The 26324-nt window shown below is 40.7% G+C and overlaps 1 protein-coding gene across 3 annotated transcripts in view; it reads left to right on the top strand.

The window, feature by feature from the left end:
• The window catches only part of rprd2 (regulation of nuclear pre-mRNA domain containing 2), a 50371-nt gene that overhangs the window by 4748 nt on the left and 19299 nt on the right, over positions 1-26324 (top strand). For 2 of the 3 annotated variants that reach the window (XM_062965129.1, XM_062965127.1), the window contains exons 2-9: positions 13805-13934; positions 14383-14483; positions 15404-15481; positions 16361-16413; positions 18862-18988; positions 19864-20039; positions 23552-23840; positions 25332-25628. In XM_062965129.1, coding sequence (XP_062821199.1) covers positions 13805-13934; positions 14383-14483; positions 15404-15481; positions 16361-16413; positions 18862-18988; positions 19864-20039; positions 23552-23840; positions 25332-25628 — 1251 coding nt within the window. The remainder of the gene's footprint in view (positions 1-13804; positions 13935-14382; positions 14484-15403; positions 15482-16360; positions 16414-18861; positions 18989-19863; positions 20040-23551; positions 23841-25331; positions 25629-26324) is intronic. The other variant, XM_062965128.1, reaches the window with a different exon arrangement.

Raw genomic sequence — 26324 nt, 5'->3', positions numbered from 1 at the left:
TAAAAGACTACAGTATCTTAACCTACCTTGCAGAGCTCCCAGTGGTGCAGTGGGTTGAATCCTTGTGCCGGCCGGACTGACACAACAAAAAAAACCCCCTACCTTGCAAGTTGTTGTGCAGAGGGTTGCATAGATCAGTTCATAGTACTCATACACACTTCTTGTAGAATCATGTTGTGTCTTTAAAGGGTTCAAACACCATTATGCTGGATAGGATCACGTAATAGCTTTCCTTTCATTCTGCTTTGAGTCTCCTTTGTGGAGAGAAAAAGCGGTCTATAAATAATAATAATAATATAATAATAATAATATAATAATAATAATAATAATATATTTGTGCATCTACTTATTTAAATCCTACATTTTCCCGAGGATGGGATCCTTTTTAAACCCTTTAAAGGCACAATGTATAGGGGGACATTGTTTGTATATGGGGACAAACGTTTCTGTGCAGTCTTTGAATTCGTCTTGGCAACAGCCCTTCAAGGTAGGATAGCAACAGGGACAGCTAATAGCTGGTATTTATTCTTAATTACACTTGTAGTCTTGCCTTTCCTCCAGTGAACCTGGGGGAAGTTGTGTGGCTTTCCGTCTCCTTTGCTTGATCCTCAAAATTACCATTCTGAAGTAAGGAAGATGGTAAGAGGCCCAAGGTCCCCTCCCCTCCCATTATAAGGCCCAGTGGAGACTTCAACCCTTTATCTCCAAAGTCTTAGGTCAGTTCTCTTGCAGATTATATAGTAGGATCAATCCCCATCATTGTTGTTGTGTTATGTAGATGTAATTAGTTTATAAATGTATTTTGTGGTGGCGATGGTGATATGCCTTAAAGTAGTTCCCAACACATTGTTTTCTTACCCTGATTTCTTCAGAGAAAGTTTGTCGTTGCTGTCTTTTGGGGCTGAGAGAGTGTGGCTTGCCTAAGATCATTCTGTGGGTGTTCCATGGCTTAAGCAGAGATTCAAAACTTGGTTCCCTGGTTTCGTGGTCCAGCGCTTAGCCAGTTTTTAGGGAGACCCTATCTTCGGATTTCTATTGGTAAGATTTATTATGATGTAGGTTGCCCCCATTGTCTTCATTGGAGGTCGAGAGAGCGTGACATGGCCAAGGATTAGTTTCTTTGGCTGAGCAGTGAGTTACACTCTGGTCTCCCAGAATTTGGGAAGTGATGCAAGCAAAATGAACAGCCAGATATTAAGCGCCTTTGGCATGCATTAGGTCTGAAATGGTGGTGCATTTTCTGAACAAATGAACCATTCCATTGATCTATATATATAAAAGGATAAAGTTGCGGGCGCAGTGACTATAACAACAAAACTAAACATCCCAGAAATACGAAATTTGGCAACACAATGCAAAAGGCTTGCCTCCAGGTTACAACAACACAACCACACCACAAAACCACAATCCAGACCCACAACACTCACAACAACGCATCATGCGATAACAACACAACTAAACGCCCCAGAAATACGAAACTTGGCAACACAACGCAAAAGCCTTCCCTCCAGGTTGTAACAACACAACCACACCACAAAACCACAATCCGGACCCATAAAACTCACAACAATGCATCGTGACTATAACAACACAACTAAACGTCCCAGAAATACGAAACTTGGCACACAACTAAACGCCCCAGAAATATAAAACTTGACAACACAACGCAAAAACCTTGCCTCCCGGTTGTAACAACACAACCACACCACAAAACCACAATCTGGACCCACAAAACTCACAACAATGCATTGTGACTATAACAACACAACTAAATGCCCCAGAAATACGAAACTTGGCACACAACTAAACGTCCCAGAAATACAAAACTTGACAACACAACACAAAAGCCTTTTCTCCCGATTGTAACAACACAACTACACCACAAAACCACAATCCGGACCCACAAAACTCACAACAACGCATCATGACTATAACAACACAACTAAACGCCCCAGAAATACAAAACTTGGCAAAACAATGCAAAAGCCTTGCCTCCCGGTTGTAACAACACAACCACACCACAAAACCACACCGGACCCACAAAACTCACAACAACGCATCATGACTATAACAACACAACTAAACGCCCCAGAAATACGAAACTTGGCAACACAACACAAAAGCATTCCCTCCCGATTGTAACAACACAACCACACCACAAAACCACAATCCGGACCCACAAAACTCACAACAATGCATCGTGACTATAACAACACAACTAAACGCCCCAGAAATACAAAACTTGGCACACAACTAAACGACCCAGAAATACAAAACTTCGCAACACAACACAAAAGCCTTGCCTCTCAGTTGTAACAACACAACCACACCACAAAACCACAATCCAGACCCACAAAACTCACAACAACGCATTGTGACTATAACAAATACAACATTTGACAACACAACTCATCCACCTCCCCAATCCCTACATTCACACTTGGCCTCCAAAAAAACAATTACAATAATAACAATGACAACAACAACAACAATAAGAATCAACACCATCACAGGCAAGAAACAGCCAGGCACTGAGGCTGAGAGGCCAGTCAGTGCTAAACTGGGCCTCCAAAAAACAATACAGTAGCATCTAACTTATCCAACCTTCATAATCACTACAACAACAATAATAATAAACACCTACACAGGCAAAACAAAAAAAAAAGACTATTGTACCACAATAAAAATATAAACCGCACTCAGCAGAATCAGACATTACAATTAACAACAAACCAAAGACAACAGGGATCTCAAGCAATTATCAATCAACACAAAAATTGAAGAAGGTAACAGACTTCAAATACTACTACTAATGTGAGTATAAAGAAGGGTGGAGGTCACAGCATCAATACAACCTAATGTAGACTGACCAACACCACCAGACTAAGCCACAGCAACGCGTGGCCGGGCACAGCTAGTACTTTATAATAATGTTTTTCAAGTCTCTGGTGCAGTTGATATCTCTGAGTCATCAATATTGTAGATATAACGCTGTCCATGTAGAGTAGTAGGAGGAATAGGAGCTTCATTAATGGCATCCAACAGTTTGGTGGACAGTTTGGAATTCGGCTCATGAGCTTGTTTTACAAGTTCAATGAGAGATTACATATGAGAGAGTGCCATAGAAAGAATTGCACCATAGTTAGGTCTCTTGGCATGTTTCCTGTCTCTTCCAGCTTAAGCCCTATGAAGTATGTCAAAAATGTTTGTATTGTATTGATGGGTCTAAAGTCAACATGGCTGTTTAGGTTGGAAAGATTTATAGCCAGTTAAAGCGACAACATAGAACTATCATTGTGCAGCATGAGAGAGGCTTGGCTTGATATTCCATTGGTGAAAGATGTGGTGTTTTGAATTCTTCTCTCCTGAATGAGGATTAATGAGTGAAATGTACTGTTCCTGATAAGTCTCCTCATTTGTTTGTTGTTGATAGCACCCTGGTAGTGTTGCTTCTTTTCAACAGATTAGAGAACTGAGGTTACAGAGTGAGAGTCATGGATTTGCTACATTATAAAAGTGTTTGATTTCACGCTCTGGTCCTAGAATGGCTTTCACTGTGAATCTTCTGTTAATTTGTTTATTGTGTTCTTTTATTTTCACCTTGATCAGCAGGTTATAATAACTTATAAGATAATTTTCTGTTAGACATCATCCATATTGAAAGAGATAAATAAAACAGCTGTAGTGATACTTACTTTTAAACTCAAATTTGTAACTTGGTCTCCTTAGAAGCAGGTTGACTCTTGTAACTTTCAAACACATAGATAAATCCAGAGCCTAAATGATGCAATCAAGATCTGGATGGAAAATAAAACTGTTTTATCTCTCTAGATAGGAAGTAACAAGGCAAACAAGTCCCTGAAAAATGCTTGGACCTTGACAAGTTTATTTATAGTTAAAATAATAGATAGTAGAATCAATACTGAAAATAATTTTAAATTAATAATTTAAGATAGTTTATAAAAGGCAATTGAAATATAATAATAATGGTAAATATATAGATGCATCACACCTAAAAAAATCAAACTTTTCTACAATGGGATAGCCTCCCAGCCGCCAAGAATCTGGAATCTTGAAACTCAGATAGGCTTGTATTTATTGTCTAACTGTTCATAAATGCTGATACCAGCCAGATTGCTGCTTTTAAGAACAGTCTTGTGATGATAGTACCATAGACTGTCAAAAAGACAAACGAAGAGGTCTTGGAACCAGTGAAGCAAACTGATTTCTACTTATCTAGGCAAATCCATTTTCCTTTTTGTGTTTTTGAAAGGAGAAAAAAAACTGCAATTGCCTTGATTTCTCTGACTCCATTCAAATAGTCTCTTCCTGCTTTTTTCACCCTACTGTTTCAGCCTGCTGTCTTGGATGCTGTTGGGATCACAAGAAAACATGATTCCCAAGTGAGCATTTTACTAGTGCACAAAGAATCTGTGTTGATCCTTTGCTTGAGTCTGTGTAATTGAGCTTGGATATTATACGAACAGTTTTCCGTATCTGATCTGAATCAAAACCTGTTCCTGCAGGGCAAAGTATTGCTTAGTCTGTAATTGATATTTTCCTGTAAAGGTGAAGCCATAGAAAACCTGCACAGTTTACTGATGCTGTCAATCGTGTGCTTGAAACTCTGTAATACAGCCTCTGGAGAGAAAAGTAGAACTGGGAGAGGTGATGACACGTTGCCTTTGTTGACTTTAGGATAGCCTGGGAACCAGAATTAAAATTAAATCAGGAAGAACAATTGTTTTGGTTTTTATGGGAGTACTTTCAAATCTAAAGGACTTTTGAGGAATGATGTTGTCACTCAGGTTGCAAACAATTGGAGTCACCAGAGACTGTGCCATGGCAATGAAGAATACATTAAGAAATGTGACAGAAACTTACAAGAGGCTTCAATTTCAATGCATGTGCTAATCCTGTGTTAAATTGCTTGTGCGTTAAATCTGTCCAATTGGCCCTATGCCATATGTAAAAAAATGTTTGTATTGTATTGACGGATTTCAAGTCAACATGGCTCTTTAAATTGGAAAGATTTATAGTCAATTTGTGGATGAATCAGTCGTGTAGGAATTTGTTAAGAACATCTTCCCCTTTTTCATGAAGTCAACAGTGTTTGCACATATGATTTTTCTTTCTTTGTTTTTATGGCTTCTAGTGACTTAGAAATTGTGACTTTGTTGTTTGTCTGCTTGAATGCTTCAGAACAGAGTCTAGAAAAGTTGGATGGTCTCCTTGTTTTGTGATCCCAAAAAACACACAAATTTTTCCATTCCAAACCAGCTCATCTCTTTCCTTTGAAAATCACTAATAATGAAATATTAGAATTTTACATTCCGGCCACAAAAAACAAATAGATATAAAACACAGAACACTTGGCATAGCAGTAATTCCTGTGAAAAAGACCTTGGGGTTATTGTCGGTTTGTAGTTGAACATGACTGAGCAGCATGGTGTCGCAGCAAAAAAGGCAAATAGTATTGACTCGAGTCCAGTGCACCATCAAATTTCAAAACTTTGAAGCTAGAAAAGCATTTGCTGCCGATAGTAGTGCACAGCGGCAAAAGTGTACTCTCTGTAATTTGACCCCAAAAGATGTGCATTACAGCTTGCTTACAATCCGTTCTTTAAAAACAAAAGTGTTAGGACACCAAAAGCTCTAGCAATTGAAAGGAAGACCTTGGGTACCTCTATGCTGTATGAATCCACTTTAATTGCCTTGATTCAATGCCATGGAGTCATGGGGGCTGTAGCTTTCCAAGGTCTTAAGCCTTCTCTGCCAAAGAATCCTGATAACACACTAAACTACAAATCCCAGGATTGCATATCACTGAGCCTTGGCAATTAAATTAGAAATTGCATCCCTCAAAGCGGAATTCCAGGTTCTCCTGAAACAGCTTTCCCTTTTGATTTGGCTCAGAACTAAGATTATTATATTACACAAATCTAATTTTGCCAAAATGGTGAGCATTACTTTTGAGTAAATAGGGCACTATTTTAGCCTGAGTTAATAGGATCATGTTTTCCAAGTCAAGGGAAGCAATACTTTCATTGTAGTCTGGACTTATGTCATCTAGAGTCTTGTGTTTGGTTCTGGTCACCTCATTTTAAGAAAAGGGCGAGTAGGTTGAGACAAGGCCAATGAAGGATGCTACACATTATGGAGGACAAAAGAAAAGAGAAAAGGTTGAGGGATCTGGGTATGTCCAGCCTGGTGCCAGAAAAATGGAAGGGTGACGATGGCATATCAAGGGCTGTCACACTAAGCCTAGTGTTTTTAAGTTGGTTTCAACTGAACAGCTTGGCAATGGAACCTATGACCGAAAGAAGTGGCAGGGTCTCTGGGCATCTTAAGAAAGAGCCTGGATGTTTACCTTCTGGCGTTATTTAAATAGAGATCTCACATTGAGTTGAGGGCTGGACTAGATGGCCTCTGGAAGACCCTTTCCAGTTGAGAATTCTGTGACATTGTTGAAGCATATTGAAATATGCTCTGAATATTTAAATATTTACTAATGGCTATTTAAATATATATATATATATATATATATATATATATATATATATATATATATAAAAACATTGGATTGGCCAGCTTCATTATCCTTGTATGTCTGTGGAAAAAGTGGGCTATTCTTCAGTGTTTTGGGCTGGAACTGATGAGAGGTGAAATCCAACACATCAAGGGGCTTGACCAGTGGCAATTTTTGTCAGCTTTATTTTGTGTTCTTAGCAAAGTTTGGTTGGTTGCATGCTGCAAGTTGCCAAGTGGCCAGCTACTGGTTAAAGGACATTTAGTATAATGCCAACTTTTAAACTTTGCATGTGTTTTTAAATACATTACAACTGTACCCTCGGTTCGCTTCTGATAATAAAAACGTTGATATGTCCAGAATGGTTTTCGGGGGCTAGTGTTAAAGCCCTTTTGATGAAATTTTCAAAAGTTTTAAAACTCTTAGATGGGTTTTTTATGCATACGTTCTCCCCAAATCTATCTAAAGCTAAGCTTTTACAGCTAATCTGACACACTGTGTCTTTTAATAAACAAAAATGGAGAAGGGCAACATTAAGTTGTTATTCCCAAATTACTTTGCCCAGTAGGACTTCACGTATACATCCCCAGGGCTGCATTTTCCCCACTCTTAGCTAAAATGACAATTGTAATCCCTATAGAAAGGCAGAGGAGTTCACAACAGACAGGGAGTTAGCTGAGGAGAGACCTAACAATTTTCTGGCCACTCCCATAGTTCTTAACTCATTATTATTATGTTTATTTATAACCTGCTTTTTCTCTTCACAAAGGAAACTCAAAGCTTATGGCAAGTAGTCAGGGATTGTGGGAATTGTAATCCAACAGTAGGCCTTTTTTCCACTTGCTGTTTTAGAACTTTGGTATGCATTGGCTGAAAATGCAGCAGGATTCTCCTTTGAAATGGAGACCGCCTGGGAAGGAGAAGAGTCTTGTTGGCATTTGGGAAGGGATTGAATTTGTTTTCAATACAGCATGGTTCTTGGTACCATAGCCAAGCTTGAATGAAAGGCCATTCATTCACCTGGCTGGGCAACAGGGATGCTCTCTGTAAGTTTAAACAGACTGCTTCCAGATGCATCAGCTGTAACCTTTTTTTTGGTGCGAGTACCCACCATTTTTGACCTCTTCCTATTCTATTTTAATGACATCTAGTCAGTGCTAAGTGCCAGTTTCTGGCTGGCCCATTCATTGGTGCCTTTGTTGGGCCACATTCATTTTAGTGGAGTTTGTGCCAGAGAAACACCCCTTTAGGGTTCTCTCTGGCCACTTGTTCCCAATACAGGGAGAGCAAACGCAGCCGGAGCATAGCTCATCCTTGACCGATTAATTATTAGTTGGCTAAATAGATATTGAGCCCTGGTGGTGAAGTGCGTTAAAGCACTGAACTGGAGACCGAAAGGTCCCAGGTTCAAACCCCAGGAGTGGCGTGAGCGGCTGCTGTTAGCTCCAGCTCCTGCCAACCTAGCAGTTCAAAAACATGCCAATGTGAGTAGATCAATAGGTACCGCTCCAGCGGGAAGGTAACGGCGCTCCATGCAGTCATGCCGGCCACATCACCTTGGAGGTGTTTACGGACAACGCCGGCTCTTCGGCTTAGAAATTGAGATGAGCACCAACTCCCAGAGTCAGACATGACTGGACTTAACATCAGGGGAAACCTTTACCTTTACCTAAATAGATATTGTCAGTCTCTCTTCTGAAGAGAGCTGTGGGTACTTAGACATATTTTGTGGAATGGCAACCAGCAAGATCTGAACAGAAGTTGCAAAGATTTTAGGTCAAAAACTATGGGGGCAGTGTCATCTCATCGCCTTGTAATTCTATCCTCTTTGATTTTCACCAGCATTCTTTGGAGTTCAGAGATAAATCAGAACGTATTCTGGAAAGCTTTCAGATGCTGTAAATGATGTTTAGCGTGTATAGTTTCAATGCTTTATGTGGAAATTATTTTCCAGGACCATTTGCAATAATATTGAGATAATTATAAGTAGGGTCTCGCTTATCCAACATAAACGGGCTGGCGGAACGTTGGATAAGCAAAAATGTTGGATGATAAGGAGGGATTAAGGAAAAGCCTATTAAACATCAAATTACGTTATGATTTTACAAATCAAGCACCAAAACATCATGTTTTACAACAAATTGACAGAATAAGCAGTTCAGTTACACGGTAACATTAGGTAGTAGTTATTGTATTTACGAATTTAGAACCAAAACATCACAATGTATTGAAAACATTGACTACATTGGCTAAGCAAGACTCTACTGTACTTCCCTTATATTTCAGAAAAAAGCTGATTGAATCTGAAAGAACATTGTTTGTTTAGAGTCACATACTTAAAGATCTACCTTATATCTATACTTTATCTTTGCCAAAGTAGAACTGTAGTATCTTCACTTCATTCACTCAGCACTGCATATCAAATCTGTTTCTATTGGAGGCAAAACTGTCTCAATATTCCTAGTTCAACTTTTTTCTGTAAAGTGTGAGTCTTTGGATGCAGGCAACATATCATGTTTTGTCTTGACCTTGCACTCAGGACTGATGGTGAAACTTCGGCAAAGGGGATGAACTACATAAGGTAGATTGTGTGCTTCTATCTTTAGGTATGTGACCCCAAAAGAACAGTGCTCTTTCAGATGCAATCACTTTTTCTTAAATATAAGGGAAGTAACGACATTTTTGTGGAAGAGAAGTAAATTTAGCAGTGCATTTATTTTCTAGTCTGTTCTTAGCAGTAAGGTTTGACAGCGCTTGATTGTATGGGAGAAAAAAATAGAGCTTCATAGTCTATCTTTTGTTTATTTAATATGAGGAATTGAAGTAAACAGTCCAGACAACTATGGGCAAGCAGAGATTTATTTACATGTGTATTTAATGTGTAAATTCTCAGTAGAAAAAGATAGCATTGGGAGGCTTTCTGTTGGGGAAAAAATTCAATCAAAATATTTCCACTTCACTTCTCTGCTGGGGTTGAAAAGTAGGATGGCTGAAGTGGAGCTTGCAACATCTTTTATATAAGTTTTCTATGTGGGTAGACCGATAGATCATGGGAAAGAAAACAAGGGGATCTAGAGAAACCCAGGAACTGAGTGCCAAACTCCTATTATGCCTTCCATATCTAGGCCATCTGTTATCTGTTAGGTATTTGTTATTTTAGATTGTGCTGGTTTGTGTGGACTCCGTTCTTGTCTCCTTGCAAGATATAATTTCATGGCTGCCATGATTTCCTTTGTGTTTGATTGTTACACCTCCACTTGATAATGTGTTCTTAACTTTACTTTGGAAAGTGTTTCTTTGAATAAAAGTGAAGAGCAGAAGTGCCTTCAAGCTACAGGTTCTCCTATTTGGTTTTCTCTTATGTGTTTTGATGTGTAAGGTGTCTGATGAAAGTTTACTGAATGTATCAATAATAATAATAAGTTTCTTTTTCTATCCTGCCCCATCTCCCTGAAGGGACTCGAGCAGCTCACATGGGGCCAAGCCCAACAACATACAATAAAACACAACAGTATAAAATACACAATATAAAATACATAACAATCACAGTAGATCAACAACACAGCTTCAACAGAGTAAAAAGCATGGCCATTAAAAGAGGTGATATCATGGCACTTCAGTCCATAGTCTTGATGGAGAGGTAATTTTGATTGTGCAACGAATTAGGAGAGCTCATGACTGTCCGTGATAAGGAACAAAAGACTGTGCTATAGGAACAGGTGGGGACTCAATCAACTGTTCACCTCAGTCAAAGGTAGCTTGAAAAATCCAAGTTTTCAAGAGGTCCTTTGTTGTAGTCTTGATTTTACTGCCTTTCCCCCCCTGGATTTTAAATCTATGTTTGGCAAACATTTGCGGTGTAGTTTTTTTTATTTATTTACTTTATACCCCGCCCTTCTCACCCCAAAGGGGACACAGAACGGCCTTACAATAGGCAACTATTCGATGCCACATAAAACAGACATATAATAAAATAAACATATATATTAAAATATAACATTAAAAAACCATATAAATATTAAAACCACACCATCCAAAATCATAACCAAGTAGCTCTTCCTGTCGTGATTGTGCATAATTCCATCTTCACTTATTGCACTGCATTACTGTGCAAAAGCTTGCACAGCAATGTTTTTGATTTCTTTCTAAAGGACAGGAGGGAAGGAACTGATCTAATTTAGCTGGGGAGTCCCATAGCTGGGGGGCGACCACTGAGAAGATTCTGTCCCTCGTCCCCACCAACCGCACCTGCGAAGGAGGTGGGACCGAGAGCAGGGCCTCCCCAGAAGATCTTAACCTCTGAGATGGTTCATAGAGAGAGATGTGTTCAGACAGATAAGCTGGGTCAGAACTAAAGGTTCTAAAGTTTAAGTTTTCAGAAATATATTATTCTTCATAGTGTCAGTATAGTTTGAGCATTCTTTATCCAGAATCTTAAAATCTGAAATGCTCTAAAACCCAAAATTGTTCACAGGGGTGGCTGACATTCCTGTGAAAATTATTAAAATACTGTTTAAAATGACCATAAGACTATGTGTATAAGCTGTTTCTGAAAAACAAATAAATTTCCATGGTTAGACTTGAGTTTCATATCTAAGATTCCTCATTTATGCATAATATCTAAATACAGACATCTTGGTTCATGGCAGTGTGCTTTGCAGTCATTTGCTTTTTAAAAGTGTTCTGTTGTTTGTTGGATTTATGGTTGCCATTTCTCCCAAATAGAGGCAGCATAATGTATTGGTTTGAGCATTGGAGACCAGGGTTCGAATCTCCACTCCGCTGAACAGTGGTTCTCAACCTTTGGGTCTCCAGGTGTTTTGGCATACAACTCCCAGAAATTCCAGCCAATTTACCAGCTGTTGGGATTTCTGGGAGTTGAAGGCCAAAACATCTGGGGACCCACAAGTTGAGAGCCACTGATCAAGAGAAAGTGACACCTTCAGCCTCAGAGGAAGGCAAAGACAAACTGAAGAAATCTTGCTAAGAAAACCACATGATAGGATATGAATTGATGGCCACAATAACACAACTTTCCCCAGAATGGGACCCAGGGCTGTTTGCACATAAATAAAACGAGTATAAAATACCAGCAGATAAACTCCACCTGGGAAGCCATGACTGCTGTGCTGAGTTTGCAAGTCCTGAGCAGAACTGGGCTCTCAGAGGTCTCTCACCAGTCAACATTGAATTGTCAACAATTAACTAATGCAAATGTGGATAGAAAAACAAACACAGAGTTAGATCCATGTTAAAACACCATTACTTTTAAATAGCATAAAATCATTTGAAACAATGGCAAGCACAATTTGAAATGGTAGCCTACTCCGTTAAAGACCTTTCTACATTGCCACTTAGTCAAATGCTTGTGTCTTCACAAGTTTGTAAATATGGCAGGGAATAGGGCCAAGAGAAAGTCCTCTCCCAAAGGATCTTTGACTTGTATAAGATCTTATATAGAAGCGTTGTTTGCTATTTCATTTTAGTTTGGTTCTCATTGCTGCTTTTCTGTGTTATTGGAGCCGCAAGAAGACATTATTCCCCCTGTAGTTGCAAGGTGATATGTAGCGCTCTCATTAAGAGCCTGTTGAATATCATTGCTGGCGCTGAATGTATTGGGGCCGAGGGGGATTAAAAACCTAGAGAGACGCTCAGGCTGAGTTATCTTGTCAAAGCTAATTTACTGGATGCATATCCAGCTCCTCTTACTCCTGCTGGCTGCAGATTACTTCACGGTTAACAACCCAGAGTGACATATACTTGTTCTGGTGTTCATTTTATCTGACAGTTAGGTGAGGAAGGAAAATTAGATGCAACAGACTGGGAAACGGGAAAGTAAATTAGGGACTGGATCATTGCGATGAGTCCAAGGCCCAATTTCCCTTTGACCAGATCCTCTTTAGACTTTCCTAAATGCCTCGCTGTCCTGCAAAGCTGGAAGTGGCCCAAAGTCTTCTGAATTTTATGAATTAAACAAATGTTAGAATGCAGTTTTGACACCATTGCCCCTTGCTCAATGCTATGGAACCATAGGAGTTGTAGTTTCACAAAATCTCTAACTTTCTCTGCCAAAGAGCGGTGATGCCTCACCAAAGTACAACTCTCAATATCCCATAGCAGTTCAAGTAGAGTCAAACTGTATTCATTCTACAGTAGCCTTATCAGAAAAGTTAACCTATGCATGAATCTTAAGCTTCGTGTGTAAAAGTAATGGTGAATACAAACCACCAATAAAGATTGTGGATGAATAGTGCATAAATGCTATATGAATGGTGTTGGTGTGTTGGATGTACAGTAGAGCCTCGCTTATCCAAGCTCCGCTTATCCAAGGTTCTGTATTATCCAACACAGTTTGCCTTTTAGTAGTCAATGTTTTTGTAGTCAATTTTTCAATAAATTGCAAAATTTTGGTGCTAAATTCATAAATACAGTAATTATTACATAACGTTACCGTGTACTGAACTGTCCCTGTTCGTTGCTGACCTAGCAACCTGAAAGATAGTTGCATCTATCAAGTAGGAAATAAGGTACCACTTATAAAGTGGGGAGGCAAATTTAACTAATTTACGACGTTGGACTGAGGAAGTGCGGTCACAGTGGATGATGAAGCAGCTGCTCCCCCCTGTGGCCAGAATCGAACATCCCCTCAGAAGAAGGTTAAATTGCCTCTGTGTCTGTCTGTCTCTGTCTCGGTTCTATGTGTATATGGGCATTGAATGTTTGCCCTATATGTATATAATGTGATCCGCCCCGAGTCCCCTTCGGGGTGAGAAGGGCGGAATATAAATACTGTACATAAATAAATAAAATACCTGGTTCCGCTGATACTGCCTAAGCGGACATCTGCCTGACATCTTCCTTTGTTAATATTTGTTGTGCTACATATACATCCTACCTTTCATTCAGTGAACTCAGTGCAATGTACAGGTCTCTCCTCAGACCAGCGTTTTCCTTTCAATTGCCCTATGAGGTGGGTCATCTTAACAGGGAGAAAATGGCCAATCAAAAGTGAGTTTTTGTGTCTTTGTGGGGATTAGAAACTGGGTCTTTGAGTCCCAGTCCAGTTCTTGAACCATTACATCACACTGGCTCTCAGTGCCCCAAGGCAGCATGCAATTGTTGAAACAACACATAAAAAACAACAGTAGCAAATTAACAGCACTATTTGCAGTTGGATATGGAGCATCTTCATTTCTGTACTTCTATAAATCAGGAATAAGTGGGACGGAGGGATTGGGATTTTGTGTATTGATGGATAACTTCCATTCTTTCTAGCCAACGTCCAGCATCGGCTGAACCTCTTCTACCTGGCCAACGACGTCATACAGAACTGCAAAAGAAAAAACGCCATCATCTTTCGTGACACCTTTGCCGAAGTGCTCCCAGAAGCCGCTGTATTGGTGAAGTAAGTCTGATTTGTTTAAAACCATATTTGTCATATAAAACTACTTTCTAAACCGAGTAGAATAATAAATCCTACTGTTGGAAGAAACTCCGAGATCCATCCAGTCCAACTCGCTTTTTCCATGCAATAATAATAAAACTTTATTTCTAGACCGTCCTATCTCCCCACACAAGAACACACAATTAAAGCATCCCCAACAGATGCCCACCCAGACTCTGTTTAAAAGCCTCAAGAGAGAGGAGACTCTACCAGACTCCCAGACATGATATTCCACTACTACATAAATCTTACCTTAGGTGGAATATTTTCCCCCCTGTCATTTGAATTCTAGTCTCTGGAGTAGCAGGATTTGGTTGTATTTTGCCATCAAGACTGTTCCTGAATGTCCTTTTCTTCACTTTCCTGTGAAACCAAATGCACCTTTTGTGTTTTTGTCTCTCATTTGCAGGGATCCATCTATCTCCAAATCTATAGAAAGGATTTTCAAAATCTGGGAGGACAGAAATGTGTATCCAGAGGAAACCATCGTGTTACTAAAAGAAGCTTTAAGTAAGTCCTCTTCTATATATATCACAGAGAAAGGGTGAAGTTGGGAGGAGGAGGAGACTGAAATCTGGAGTATTGTCATTATTATTGCTACAATTGCTATTAAAATATTTATGTACTGTCTATCTGAATATCTCTGAGTGGTGTATGATAAGGTCATTTTAAAACCACAACAGTATATTAAAAGATCGAAGGATGTATCTTATAGTTCAGATCAACAGAGTTTGTCCCAAATTTGACCAAGTTGTCATATGCAGAAGTGTCACATATTTGTTGTCAAGTGCGAATGTAGTACAATCCATTCTTTATATTCTGAAAATGGGGTGTGAGTTGGAGTTAGTTACCACGTAGTCTTCAACTGTTTTTAATGCCAGTGCTGGATTAGTGGCCCACTTTGCCAGCTCCGTGTAGGTCGTTTTCTGTATAGCGGGGGTCTCTCTAGAGTCATCTGACCAAGAAAGCAGAAGCAAAGTTGCAGGGATGGGAGAGGGGCATCCTCAAGATGTGTCCAATTGCTACATTCTCTTTATACGCATCTAGAAATGAGTCTGAGAAGGGCACTTGATTGTCTGTCTACGGTAGACATAAGTCTTCCTGTCTGCTCTCTTCAGCCAAATTGGAGTGGCTTTCAACGACAGCCTGCAAACTCAATTGATGCTGTAACTCTGCTCCTTGAGATTGCCAACCACATCCTTAACACACCAAGTAGGACCCTGAAGGCAGAAGGTTTGAAACAGTTAGGCCATTGTGATTGAGGCTCTTCATGGCTTGCTAGCTGGCCATTTACCAAAGATTCCATAAAGCTGATTGCCCCAGGCCTCATATGGGTCTCTTTCCTGCCAGCAAAGGGGAGAGACTTCGCAAGAGAATGTCCCATCATCTCAGACTGTACCAAAAAAAATAAAAAACCCAATGTTTTCCAGGTTCCTCTTTCAAAGCTCAGAAGCAGCAGAAAGAAACTCAGAGCAAACAACCAACTAAATCATGGAAGAAATCTCAAAGTAAGGAAAATCCCATATGGGAAGTGTCTCGACGTGATATGTGAACCTCTCTTTGAGAAACGGGAAAGGGTGTTGAATACCTGCACCCTCAAAATGCAATGCTTAAGACCCTAGGAACTCTAGGGGTGTTGTTTTTTTCCAGAATTGTGCAGAGAGGACCAGGGCGTAAACACACAGGTGCAGTGGGCCTGACAATGTTTTGAAAGAGCAGAGGCTACTGTAAAGAGGTGGTGGCGGAACCGTCTTGGGAACCGGCGGTAGGAGAGTGAAAAACAGAAGAGATGGAGGCCCGACCTATTAACAGTGCTTAAACCAGCAAGAAATAAACCAGGGGAACCTGTATCCATCAGCAACAGACTCAGTGTCCACTTCTATAAAAAAAATTCAGTGCATGCAGGGAAGGAACGCTAGAGCCATGACACAGACAACCAAGCTTTCTTTGGCATTCTCGGGAGAACAGCTTACCTGAGCCGTCTTTGCCAACACCTCATATGGTGGATTCCGTCAAAAGAAAGTCACGAATGGCTTAAGAGAAGAAGATAATACCAAGTCAGACAGGAAAGGCTTCTGTCACGCTGGGCCTAGCAGCATTTGGGAAAACGGGTGGGCGGGTTGGAGGGTCGTATCCATCTGGAAAGCACCTCGATTGTTGGAAGTACAGGAAGCCAAACTGGAACAGAAGTGGGATGGAATGTGTGAATGCACACATTCTCATTCTGACTAGCAAGGAGATTGCAGCTAGGTTTGGACTCTGTGCCCTTTCCCTGGTTGAATGGGCAGAGGTGGAGGGGGCATGCATGCCTATACATGTGTTTCTGTTCTTTCTCTTAGTTTTGCTACAGATACTATTCTAAACATCTTAATCCTTCCTTCCCGCAGCCTCGACGAATCCAAAAGCGGCCCTGAAGTCCAAGATAGTTGCAGAGTTTCGAGTAAGTCCCAGGAGAGAGAGAGAGTAATTTTCTCAAACTGGATGTAGGAGATGGCTGTAACAAAGCCTACCATCTACACCAGGGGTGGGAATCATGGGAATCATGTCCATCCCCGAGAGAGTATTAGGCCCGAACTTTGAGCAGCCCCTAGAATCATAGAACCATAGAGTTGGAAGAGACCACATGAGTCATCCAGTCCAGCTCCATTCTACCAGGCAGGAAAGACACAATCAAAGCTCCCTCAACAGATGGTCATCCAGCCTCTGTTTAAAAGCCTCCAAAGAAGGAGCCTCCACCACACCCTGAGGCAATGACTTCACAGGGTCAACAGAACCAGTGCTGAGGCGTGGCGTTAAAGTGTTCCCTCACTTATACCAGGGGTTACGTTCCAGGTCCACCCACAAAAAGTGAAAATCTGCAAAGTAGGGACGCTATATTTGTGTTGTTTACAATTTCACTGGCAAGTAGCGTCTCTGTCCCCTCCTTGCCGCTCAAGCACACGCATGTCCTGTGAGGCGAAAACAAAACTGCTCCAGCCTCCTTTTCTCTCCCTTTGGCTTCTCCTTCCTTCCTTCCTTAGGCTTCTCCTTAGAAAGGAAAAAGAAAGAGGGATTTATAATATTATTTTATAATTTATACAGTAGAGTCTCACTTATCCAAGCTAAATGGGCCAGCAGAACCTTGGATAAGTGAATATCTTGGATAATAAGGAGGGATTAAGGAAAAGCCTATTAAACATCAAATTAGGTTATGATTTTACAAATTAAGCACCAAAACATCATGTTATACAACACATTTGACAGAAAAAGTAGTTCAATACGCAGTAATGTTATGTTGTAATTACTGTATTTACGAATTTAGCACCAAAATATCATGATATATTGAAAACATTGACTACAAAAATGGCTTGGATAATCCAGAAGCTTGGATAAGCGAGGCTTGGATAAGTGAGACTCTACTGTACTATTATTTTAATGTTTATTAAAAAACTGCGAAACAGTGAAGGTGCGAAAATGAAGTAAGGGAACACTGTACTCCTATCCCAGGCTTCAGGGATTTAGTTCTATACTAGGATCAGGACTTCTTAAACACACAACCCCTTTCAACCCAAGAAATCTTTACATGACCCTGGATGTAAAGATATATAAAATAAATGTGCAAAGCGAGCATTTGCTAAAAGCAAATCAGCATTTGCAAGGCTTGCTAAACAGGCTGGTTTTCCTTTGCATGAAGTACAGTGTTCCCTCACTTATCACAGGGGTTAGGTTCCAGGAGCACCCGCAATAAGTGAAAATCCGCAAAGTAGGGACACTATATTTATTTTAATATTTATACATTATTTAGTAGCTATACACTATTTTAAATCTTTATCAACCAATCGTGTGTTGATAAATCTCCTTCTCCTCCTGTTGCCACTTGGGCTCCTTTTCTCTCCCTTTGGCTTCTCCTTCCTCCCTTCCTTAGGCTGTAAATTGTAATTTTTTATGATTTATAATAGTCTTTTAGAGTTTATTGGAAAACCGCAAAACAGCGAATCCACAAAAGGTAAACCGCAAAGTAGTGAGAGAACACTGTACAGCTAAAGAATTTTTACAGAGTCCACAAGATCAGTGTAAATGTCTAAAAATGTCACTAACCAATTTTTTTGGGACCCACACCTTAAGCTAAGGGGACCTCACCCACAGTGTCCTAGATCGAGGCTTTTTAAACCCTTTCCACTTGCAACCCCTTTCTGCCCCAGCAGTAAATCAGCATTTGCAAGGCTTGCTAACCAGGTTAATAATCCACATTTTGTGAAGTACAGATGAAGCATTTTCTTCAGAGTCACTGTCAATATTGCATATTGTTGCTAACAGATTTACTGACATTTGAGCTAAGGCAGTGGTTCTCAACCTGGGGTCCTCAGATGTTTTTGCCGTACAACTCCCAGAAATCCCAGCCAGTTTACCAGCTGTTAGGATTTCTGGGAGTTGAAGGCCAAAAACATCTGGGGACCCCAAGTTGAGAACTACTGAGCTAAGGGAACCCCATTTGGGGTTGGGACCCGCAGTGTAAGAAGCAGTGGCCTAGATCTGTTATTTGGCAAGACCATTCAGAAGTAGATTGATGATAAAGGCCCCAATTTTATGGCTCCTGAAGTCCCCCAAGGTGCCTAATTTAAAACAATCCCCTGTGCTTTTTCATTACAAAACATTGCACCACAATGCACATGAAACTACCCACTACCCAAGCATCCTGAACCCCATTCTGCCAACAGATTCCTCTGTTTCCCTCTCAAAACAGCAGCAGGAATGGGTTTGAGGTCACTTTCTGTTTTGTGGTATTTTTATGCTGTGATCTCTTCTGGCCCCAGCTTATTAGCCTCCCAAGTATTGCAAAAGGCTCACTTCTGTCCAGCAGAATGTGTTGAGCCGGCTGTGTTAGCTGAATGTGTTCCTCCTTCCCCAGCCTCAGTCCCTTGTCGACGAACTCCTGTTCCACAAGCGCTCCGAGGACCAGATCGAGTTGAAGGAGAAGCAGCTTGCCACCATGCGGGTGGACGTTTGCAGCACTGAAACGTTGAAATGCCTGAAAGGTAGGGGCGGTCAGGTGGCACAGCCAACCCTCTGCTACAGGGAGAGTCTGGGGAGAAAGTGCCCCCACCAACTGTGTCTGTCTTCCTCAACCTTTTACAAACAAGATTCCTGGGTTGTTGTAAGTTTTTTGGCTGTATGGCCATGTTTAAGTAGCATTCTCTCCTGACGTTTTGCCTGTATCTGTGGCCGGCATCTTCAGAGTTCCAACAGATCTCTGAAGATGCCAGCCACAGATGCAGGTTAAAACATCAGGAGATAAAGCTACTGGAACATGGCCATACAGCCCAAAAAACCCACGGTAACCCAGTGGTTCTGGCTATGAAAGCCTTCAACAATACATTAAACAAGATTCCAATTTCCATAGAACAGGCAAGAGAGGCAGGTGCAACTTTTCTGTTTTAGGGACTCAGCTCTGGAAAGGAGGAAAGGGCCAGGGGCCAACTTCCAGCTGAACTTGGAGAGCAGCAGCTTGCTGGGGTTTTGCAAGACTTAATTGATGGTTACTGAATCGGGCAATTTTTTTCCAGAGTGTTTCTGGATTTACTTAGGTAGCCTTTTCCTTGATTCTCAATCCTTGTGTTGCCAGGGCTCACCCTCTGCTCTTCTCTCCGCTCACCTTCAGACTAAAAAAAAAGCATGTGTATATCTGCACAGAGCAATCCCCTCAAATACGTGCTTCAATATGTGTGAACACAGGGAGGAACTTAAGTAGATTTCTCTGTTCTTCAAGATGGGGTTGCTTGCTTACATTTGTAGACATTGGATTCCTTTCTTCCTTTCCCTCTCAAGATGTAGAGTACTCTAGTCTGTTTTAGGTGTGTTCCTGTGTTTTTGTCAGTTAGTTAAACTTGTAATTTTCCCTGTTTCTTTTCAGACAAAACCGGGGGCAAGAAGTTCTCCAAGGAGTTTGAAGAGGCGAGCGCCAAGCTTGAGGAGTTCGTCAACAGCCTGGACAAGCAGGTGAAAAACGGCCCTTCCCTGACAGAAGTACTTGAAAACGCGGGGATATTCTACGAAGCCCAGTACAAAGAAGTCAAGGTGGTGGCAAACGTGAGTCTTGAGGAGGGAGGCCTTCCTCTGCAACTGATTTGCAGAATTGACCTACTCAAATCAACACCCTGGATGCTTGTTTTGTGACAGTTTCTTTCTGACTGTGTTTTAGAGGAGACAGAGAATGTCAGAGCAGCCACTTAGGGTCCTTGCATATAACCCAGAATATCAAGGCAGAAAATCCTACAATATCTGGCTTATCTGTGTCTTCATGACCATATACAATAATAATAATAATAATAATAATAATAATAATAATAATAATAATAATAATAATAATAATTTTATTTATACCCCGCCTCCATCTCCCCCGAAGGGGACTCGGGATGGCTCACAGATAATATCAGATAAAAACAGTGACAATAAACAGTGCATCAGTAAACAAAACATACACCAATTATAAAATGTAAACATTAACCTATGAAAATAAAAACACAATTAATAAAACACGGAATTCAAAACAGCGAAGTTGAGTAATAGACTAGCTAAAGTGCACTTTGTTATAAGTTGTAAACTCAAGATAACAGATAAAGTGCTACAAATATATTCCAGTTCAAAGCAGAATATGTGGGATTTTATTCCTCTGTGTGGAAGGGGCCTTAGTCTTCCTTTAGCTACCAACCTGACTTTTCAGTGCTGAACAGCCTCAGAGAAATGTTGGTGGAACTTTTAAAGATTGCGGGGAAAAGAAATCCCAATCTTTTTAGGAATTGAACTCTTGATAAGTTTTGGGGTGCTGGCCCTGGGATCTGGTAGCCAGTAAATTTTAGCTCTGGGAGTTATAGCCTGCCAAAAGTAACTTTTCATGATCTCTGATTGGGTAAAGATGTGGATACAAAGGACAGAACCCAGATGATGCCAAAAACATTCTGAATGTCCTCCTTTTCGCTCCCACTCCAATAATTTTAATTGTTTTGACAATAAAAACACACAAAAAGAGTACATAAACATAGACATAAACAACGATTGCTTAACAAACATTCATCTCTATCTATAACTCTAAAACTACCATAATATTAGCTTTAAAAGTGGATTTCCAGCTTCTCTTTGTGGGTTTCTTTATAGACTTACCATTTTACTCCCACTTTATATCCCACAAATTGTTTTGACATTTACAAGGGAACATCTCTTCTGTGCCAACTGTTGTTTTGTTTTGGCTAACCAGTTTAGAGATTAGAAGCCGCCCCCCAAAACTATATTTGTTTTACTTATCTAAATTCTCTGACCGATTATTTTATGCTTGTCACTCTACTCCCCCTGCTTTCATCTTGTAATTTAATCCCATTTTACCAAACACTTTTATTATGTTTTAATTCATTTTAGTTAATTGTGAGATGAGTTTGACAATAGCGATTTGTCTGTGTGGTTTTTTTTGTTTTGTTTTTTGTCTTTTATTGTTGATAGGGGCAGTAGACTCACCAGTAAAAAGGTCTATCTATCTACTAGTGAATATCCCAATCTTTAATGTCTCTAGACTTGTAGGTAAAAGGTAAATACCTGTATATAAATGATTTCCCTTTCCCTCAGATGTGCAAGAGTGGGTCAAAACATTTTGCCTTCTGTGTCATAAAAACGTTCTGAATGAACATATAACAGCAGAAGGTGCTACAAATCATAGCCTGAACTATTCTCTCCACAAAACTATTGTTCAACATAGTCACCATCAATTTGTACACATTTCCGCCATTGATTAACCCAGGCATCAAAACCATCTTTCAGAGGTCCAAAAAAAGCCTGTGTAGTTTCAGATTCAATGATTTATGGCGTTGAAAAACAGCTTCAAAATCATGGGTCACAAAGCAAAACCCTGAATTTTTCCAAAATGGTTTTGAGGCCTGGGTTAAATGATGGCGCAAATATATGCAAATTGGTGGTGACTATGTTGAATGGTAGTTTTAAGTACAGGCTATGATCTATAGCAACTTCTGCTGTTATATTCATAATGTTTTTATGACACAGGAGGCAAAACTTTTTGACTCACCCTTGTATATTGATAACATGGTTCTTAAATAATAATAATAATAATAATAATAATAATAATAATAATAATAATAATAATAATAACAACCCCCCCGCAGGTGCCACCTTGACGTGCCAAAAGATCTCAGTGCTGGGTGCTGTGCCAAAAGATCTCAGCCGGCATTTGGAAACAATAGACATTGACAAAATCACCATCTGCCAACTGCAAAAGGCCACCCTACTGGGATCTGCACACATCATCAGAAAATACATCACACAGTCCTAGACACTTGGGAAGTGTTCGACTTGTGGTTTTGCGAAACGAAATCCAGCATATCTATCTTGTTTGCTGTGCCATACAACGTTGTTGTGTTGATAATAATAATAATAATAATAATAATAATAATAATAATAATAATAATAATAATAATAAATCACACAGTCCTAGACACTTGGGAAGTGTTCGACTTGTAATTTTGTGATACGAAATCCAGCATATCTATCTTGTTTGCTGTGTCATAATAAAATAATAATAATAATAGGTAAAAGGTAAAGGTTTCCCCTGACATTAAGTCCAGTCGTGACCGACTCTGGGGGTTGGTGCTCATCTCCATTTCTAAGCCAAAGAGCCGGCGTTGTCCATAGACACCTCCAAGGTCATGTGGGCGGCATGACTCTATGGAGCGCCGTTACCTTCCCACCGGAGCGGTACCTATTAATCTACTCACATTTTCATGTTTTTGAACTTCTAGGTTGGCAGGAATAATAATAAACTTTATTCTTATACCCCGCCCCATCTCCCCAAAGGGACTCGGGGCGGCTTACACTGGGACAAGCCCGAACAACAACATAACATAGCATTACATGTATAAAATTTAACAGCAATTTAAAACATTCCAACAATAAACAAAAACGACATAACAATTACTTTAAAAGCCTGAGCATCAATTTTGCACATGGCAAAAGGTGATTAGTGCAGAGCTCAAGGGTCTATAGATAAAATCAGAGTGAAAAAAGGAGGAATACGGGGATGGGTTCCATTAAAGTGCTATAACATATGGGATAAGGAACAGTAATAAGGTGCCAGACGATTTGTAAACATAACCAATAACAGTATGAAGACAAGTCTGAAGGGCCTATTCATTCAAACGAGCACCGGAACATCCATGTTTTCAATTCCCGGCGAAAGATGGGCAAAGAGGGAGCCAACCTGGTTCTTCTGCGTGGAATGTCCTATACTTCAATAACATTGTTAATTTGTCCATTTCTATTTTCCATCTTAACTGTCCAATCTTCTACACTTGGTAATTTTTGTTGTTTTTCACTTTTGAGCATATGCAATTCCTGCCACTGTTAACATGCCCTCCTTGAGAAAATGCCTTCAAAACTCTTCCCGCTTCTAGGCAGGGTTTTGAAGGCCCCTTTCCTTCAACATGGAGTTAGTGCTTGAGTCTGGAGATTGCTTCAGCTATAATGTTGTGCACTTAAATTATGGCAGGCTGGCTTGGCCTTTGTTTTGAATACCATTCACTCTCTTTGTTTTTCTTGGCCAGGCCTACAAAACATTTGCTAACAGAGTGAACAACCTGAAGAAGAAACTGGATCAGCTGAAGGCGACCCTTCCAGATCCCGAAGAGTCGCCTGTCCCCTCGCCCAGCATGGACGCTCCTTCCCCAACGGGCTCGGAGTCTCCCTTCCCAGGGATGGGGGATGAGGCGCTCTCGCCAGTGCCAAGAGAGGCCGAGAGGGCAAAATCCCCCTCTCCGGAGCCTGCGACTGACAATCGTGACGTGGAGGACATGGAGCTGTCAGATGTGGAGGAGGATGCCCCAAAGATTATTGGTATGTTTTTCAAGGAAAGAGAGGGAGATAGAGGTGGTGGCAGTTGTGGTTTCTACTTTAGGATGGTCCTGAGGCAAATCTATCACCATGGGATTTTGGGCTGCATCAAAGGATGTCTAGTGTCTAGATCAAGGGAAATCATGTTGCCCCTCTCTTCTGCTTTGCTCAGGCCTCGCTTGAAATGGCCCTGTATTCAGTTCTGGGAAAAAACAATTTAAGAGAAATATTGATAAGCTAGAGGAGGGCAACCAAAATCAAAAGGCCTGGAAGCCATGAATCTCTTTGAGGAGCGGCTTAGAGAGCTAGGTCTGTTCAGCTACAGAAGAGAAGATTGAGAGGAGACATGACAGCCATGTTTAAATATCTGGAATGCTGTCATAGAATAGGCTTGTATTCTGCTGCCCTGAAGATTTGGACTCCATAGAGCCATGGGTTCAAGTGACAGGAAAGGAGATTCCATCTGACCATAAGAAGAGCTACTCAGCAGTGGAACTTCCTGCTTCTTAATCCGGAAGAGTCTCCTTCTCTGGAGGCTTTTAAACATAGGCCATTTGTCAGGAGGGCTTTGATTGTGCTTTTCCTGCATGGCAGAGGGTTGTGTTTTAACTGTTATTTACGGTAGCTTATCCTTGGTTTAAGTTCTGTTGTTTATAAGTTGTATTTAGTTTATTTTATTTCATGTTTTGTTATGACTGTTGTTTACTTGCTCCTGGCATTGAATGTTTACTATTTTTGTTATACTTTGAAAACCACCCCGAGTCCCTTTGGGGAGATAGTGCAGTCTACAAATAAATTATTATTGTTGTTGTTGTTTGATACACAACAAGATGAGTATACAGCAAACAAGATCACTATGCTGGCTGTGTGACTTCCATGCAAAGTCCCCCAAGGTGTTTCTGTGGCTGAAGTCTGGTCTCCCAGTGTCCTAGTTGAACACAAAAACTGATAGATTATGCTGATTCTCAAGATGGGTAGATCCAGGAAGAAATCCCCAGAACTGTTTTTGTCTGGATGCAGACAGAATTTATATTATATGTTGTTTGAAATGTTTTTAGTTTTAGCTTATATTGAGCACCGTCTTGAAAGGAAGATAGTGTGTGTGTGTGTGTGTGTGTGTGTGTGTGTGTGTGTGTATATATTAAAAAAACAATACAGGAAAGGAGATTCCACTGAACATGGGGAAGAACTTCCTAACTGTGAGAGACAGCTGTCCAGCAGTGGAAGTCTTTCTCTGCCCGAGAATGTGGTGGAGGCTTCTTTGGAGGTTTTTAAACAGAGGTTGGATGGTCATCTGTCGGGAGCAGTTTGAATGCAATTTTCCTGCTTCTTGGCAGAATGTGGTTGGACTGGATGGCCCACGAAGTCTCTTCCAACTTTAGGATTCTATGATTCTAGGATTGCAACTTTCCTAGGCTTTCTGCCCTGAATAAGGTCCAGTTGTGCAGACCCATTACTAAACTCAGCTCTCTTCCCCCTTTGCTTTTGAAACAGTCGAAGAAAGAAAGGAAAAACCCGCTGTTTCAACACCAGACCCTGCAAAGGTGGTCGAAAGCATCCCAAAGACACCACCTCCGACAACGGTTGTGGCTGCGGTGGCTCCAGCCCCAGCGCCTGTGACTGCTGCCCCGTTGGCTCCAGCCCCTGTAACCCTGCCGACCCCCAAGCCAACGAACCCACCCACCCCACTCCCGCCGTCGCCGGCCTTGGCCCTTCCAAACCTGGCCAACGTGGATTTGGCTAAAATCAGCTCCATTCTCAGCAGCTTGACTTCTGTGATGAAGAACACCGGTGAGTTATTCCCAGGTTACTTGCAGCCATTTGTGTTAATGTGGGATTTGTGTATTGGTAGTGTTTAAATGAAATTTGTGTCTTGCCTGTATTGCATACCAATTGCATCATCCAGAGTGTACTATAGTCTGGAAAGAGTTAATTGCTGAGAAGCTGTGATGACCTTGATGTGTGGCTGGAGCTGGGGAGTGTCCAGACACAAGTGTGTGTGTATTGCTGATTGCATCAGATCTGATTAGTTCTGTTCTGAGTAGAGTCAAGTCCTGTGTTTGTCTGCAAGCCTGTTTGTCTTGATTATTACTGAAGTCAGTGAAACTTTGTATATAGTTTTATCAATGTCTCTGATGTCTCTTCGTTCTGCATTCCACTGATTCCATCCAACTACTGCTGCGCTGCAAATTACTCTGACAATTTCTGCCATGTTATGTATGAAATATGGAGGCTGAGTAGGTGTCATTGACCACTGGGACTCAGGTTTCCCTATAATCTGCTTTTTGCACAGGCCCATTTATTTATCATGTCAGAAGTGAACCCAGGATACAGTGGTAATGTATGTGAAAACACAGAGTTAAAAACTTGGCATTATACTAAATGTCCTTTGACCAGAAGCTGGCCACTTGGAGTGCCTCTGGTGTTGCTGTGAGAAGGTCCTCCATTGTGCATGTAGCAGGACTCAGACTGCATTTTAATAGGTGC

The sequence above is a fragment of the Anolis carolinensis genome, unplaced genomic scaffold (genome assembly GCF_035594765.1).
Source record: "Anolis carolinensis isolate JA03-04 unplaced genomic scaffold, rAnoCar3.1.pri scaffold_14, whole genome shotgun sequence".
NCBI classification, from domain to species: domain Eukaryota; kingdom Metazoa; phylum Chordata; class Lepidosauria; order Squamata; family Dactyloidae; genus Anolis; species Anolis carolinensis.
Note: the sequence above shows the minus strand (reverse complement) of the source record. Positions and strands in the feature narration are given on the sequence as shown.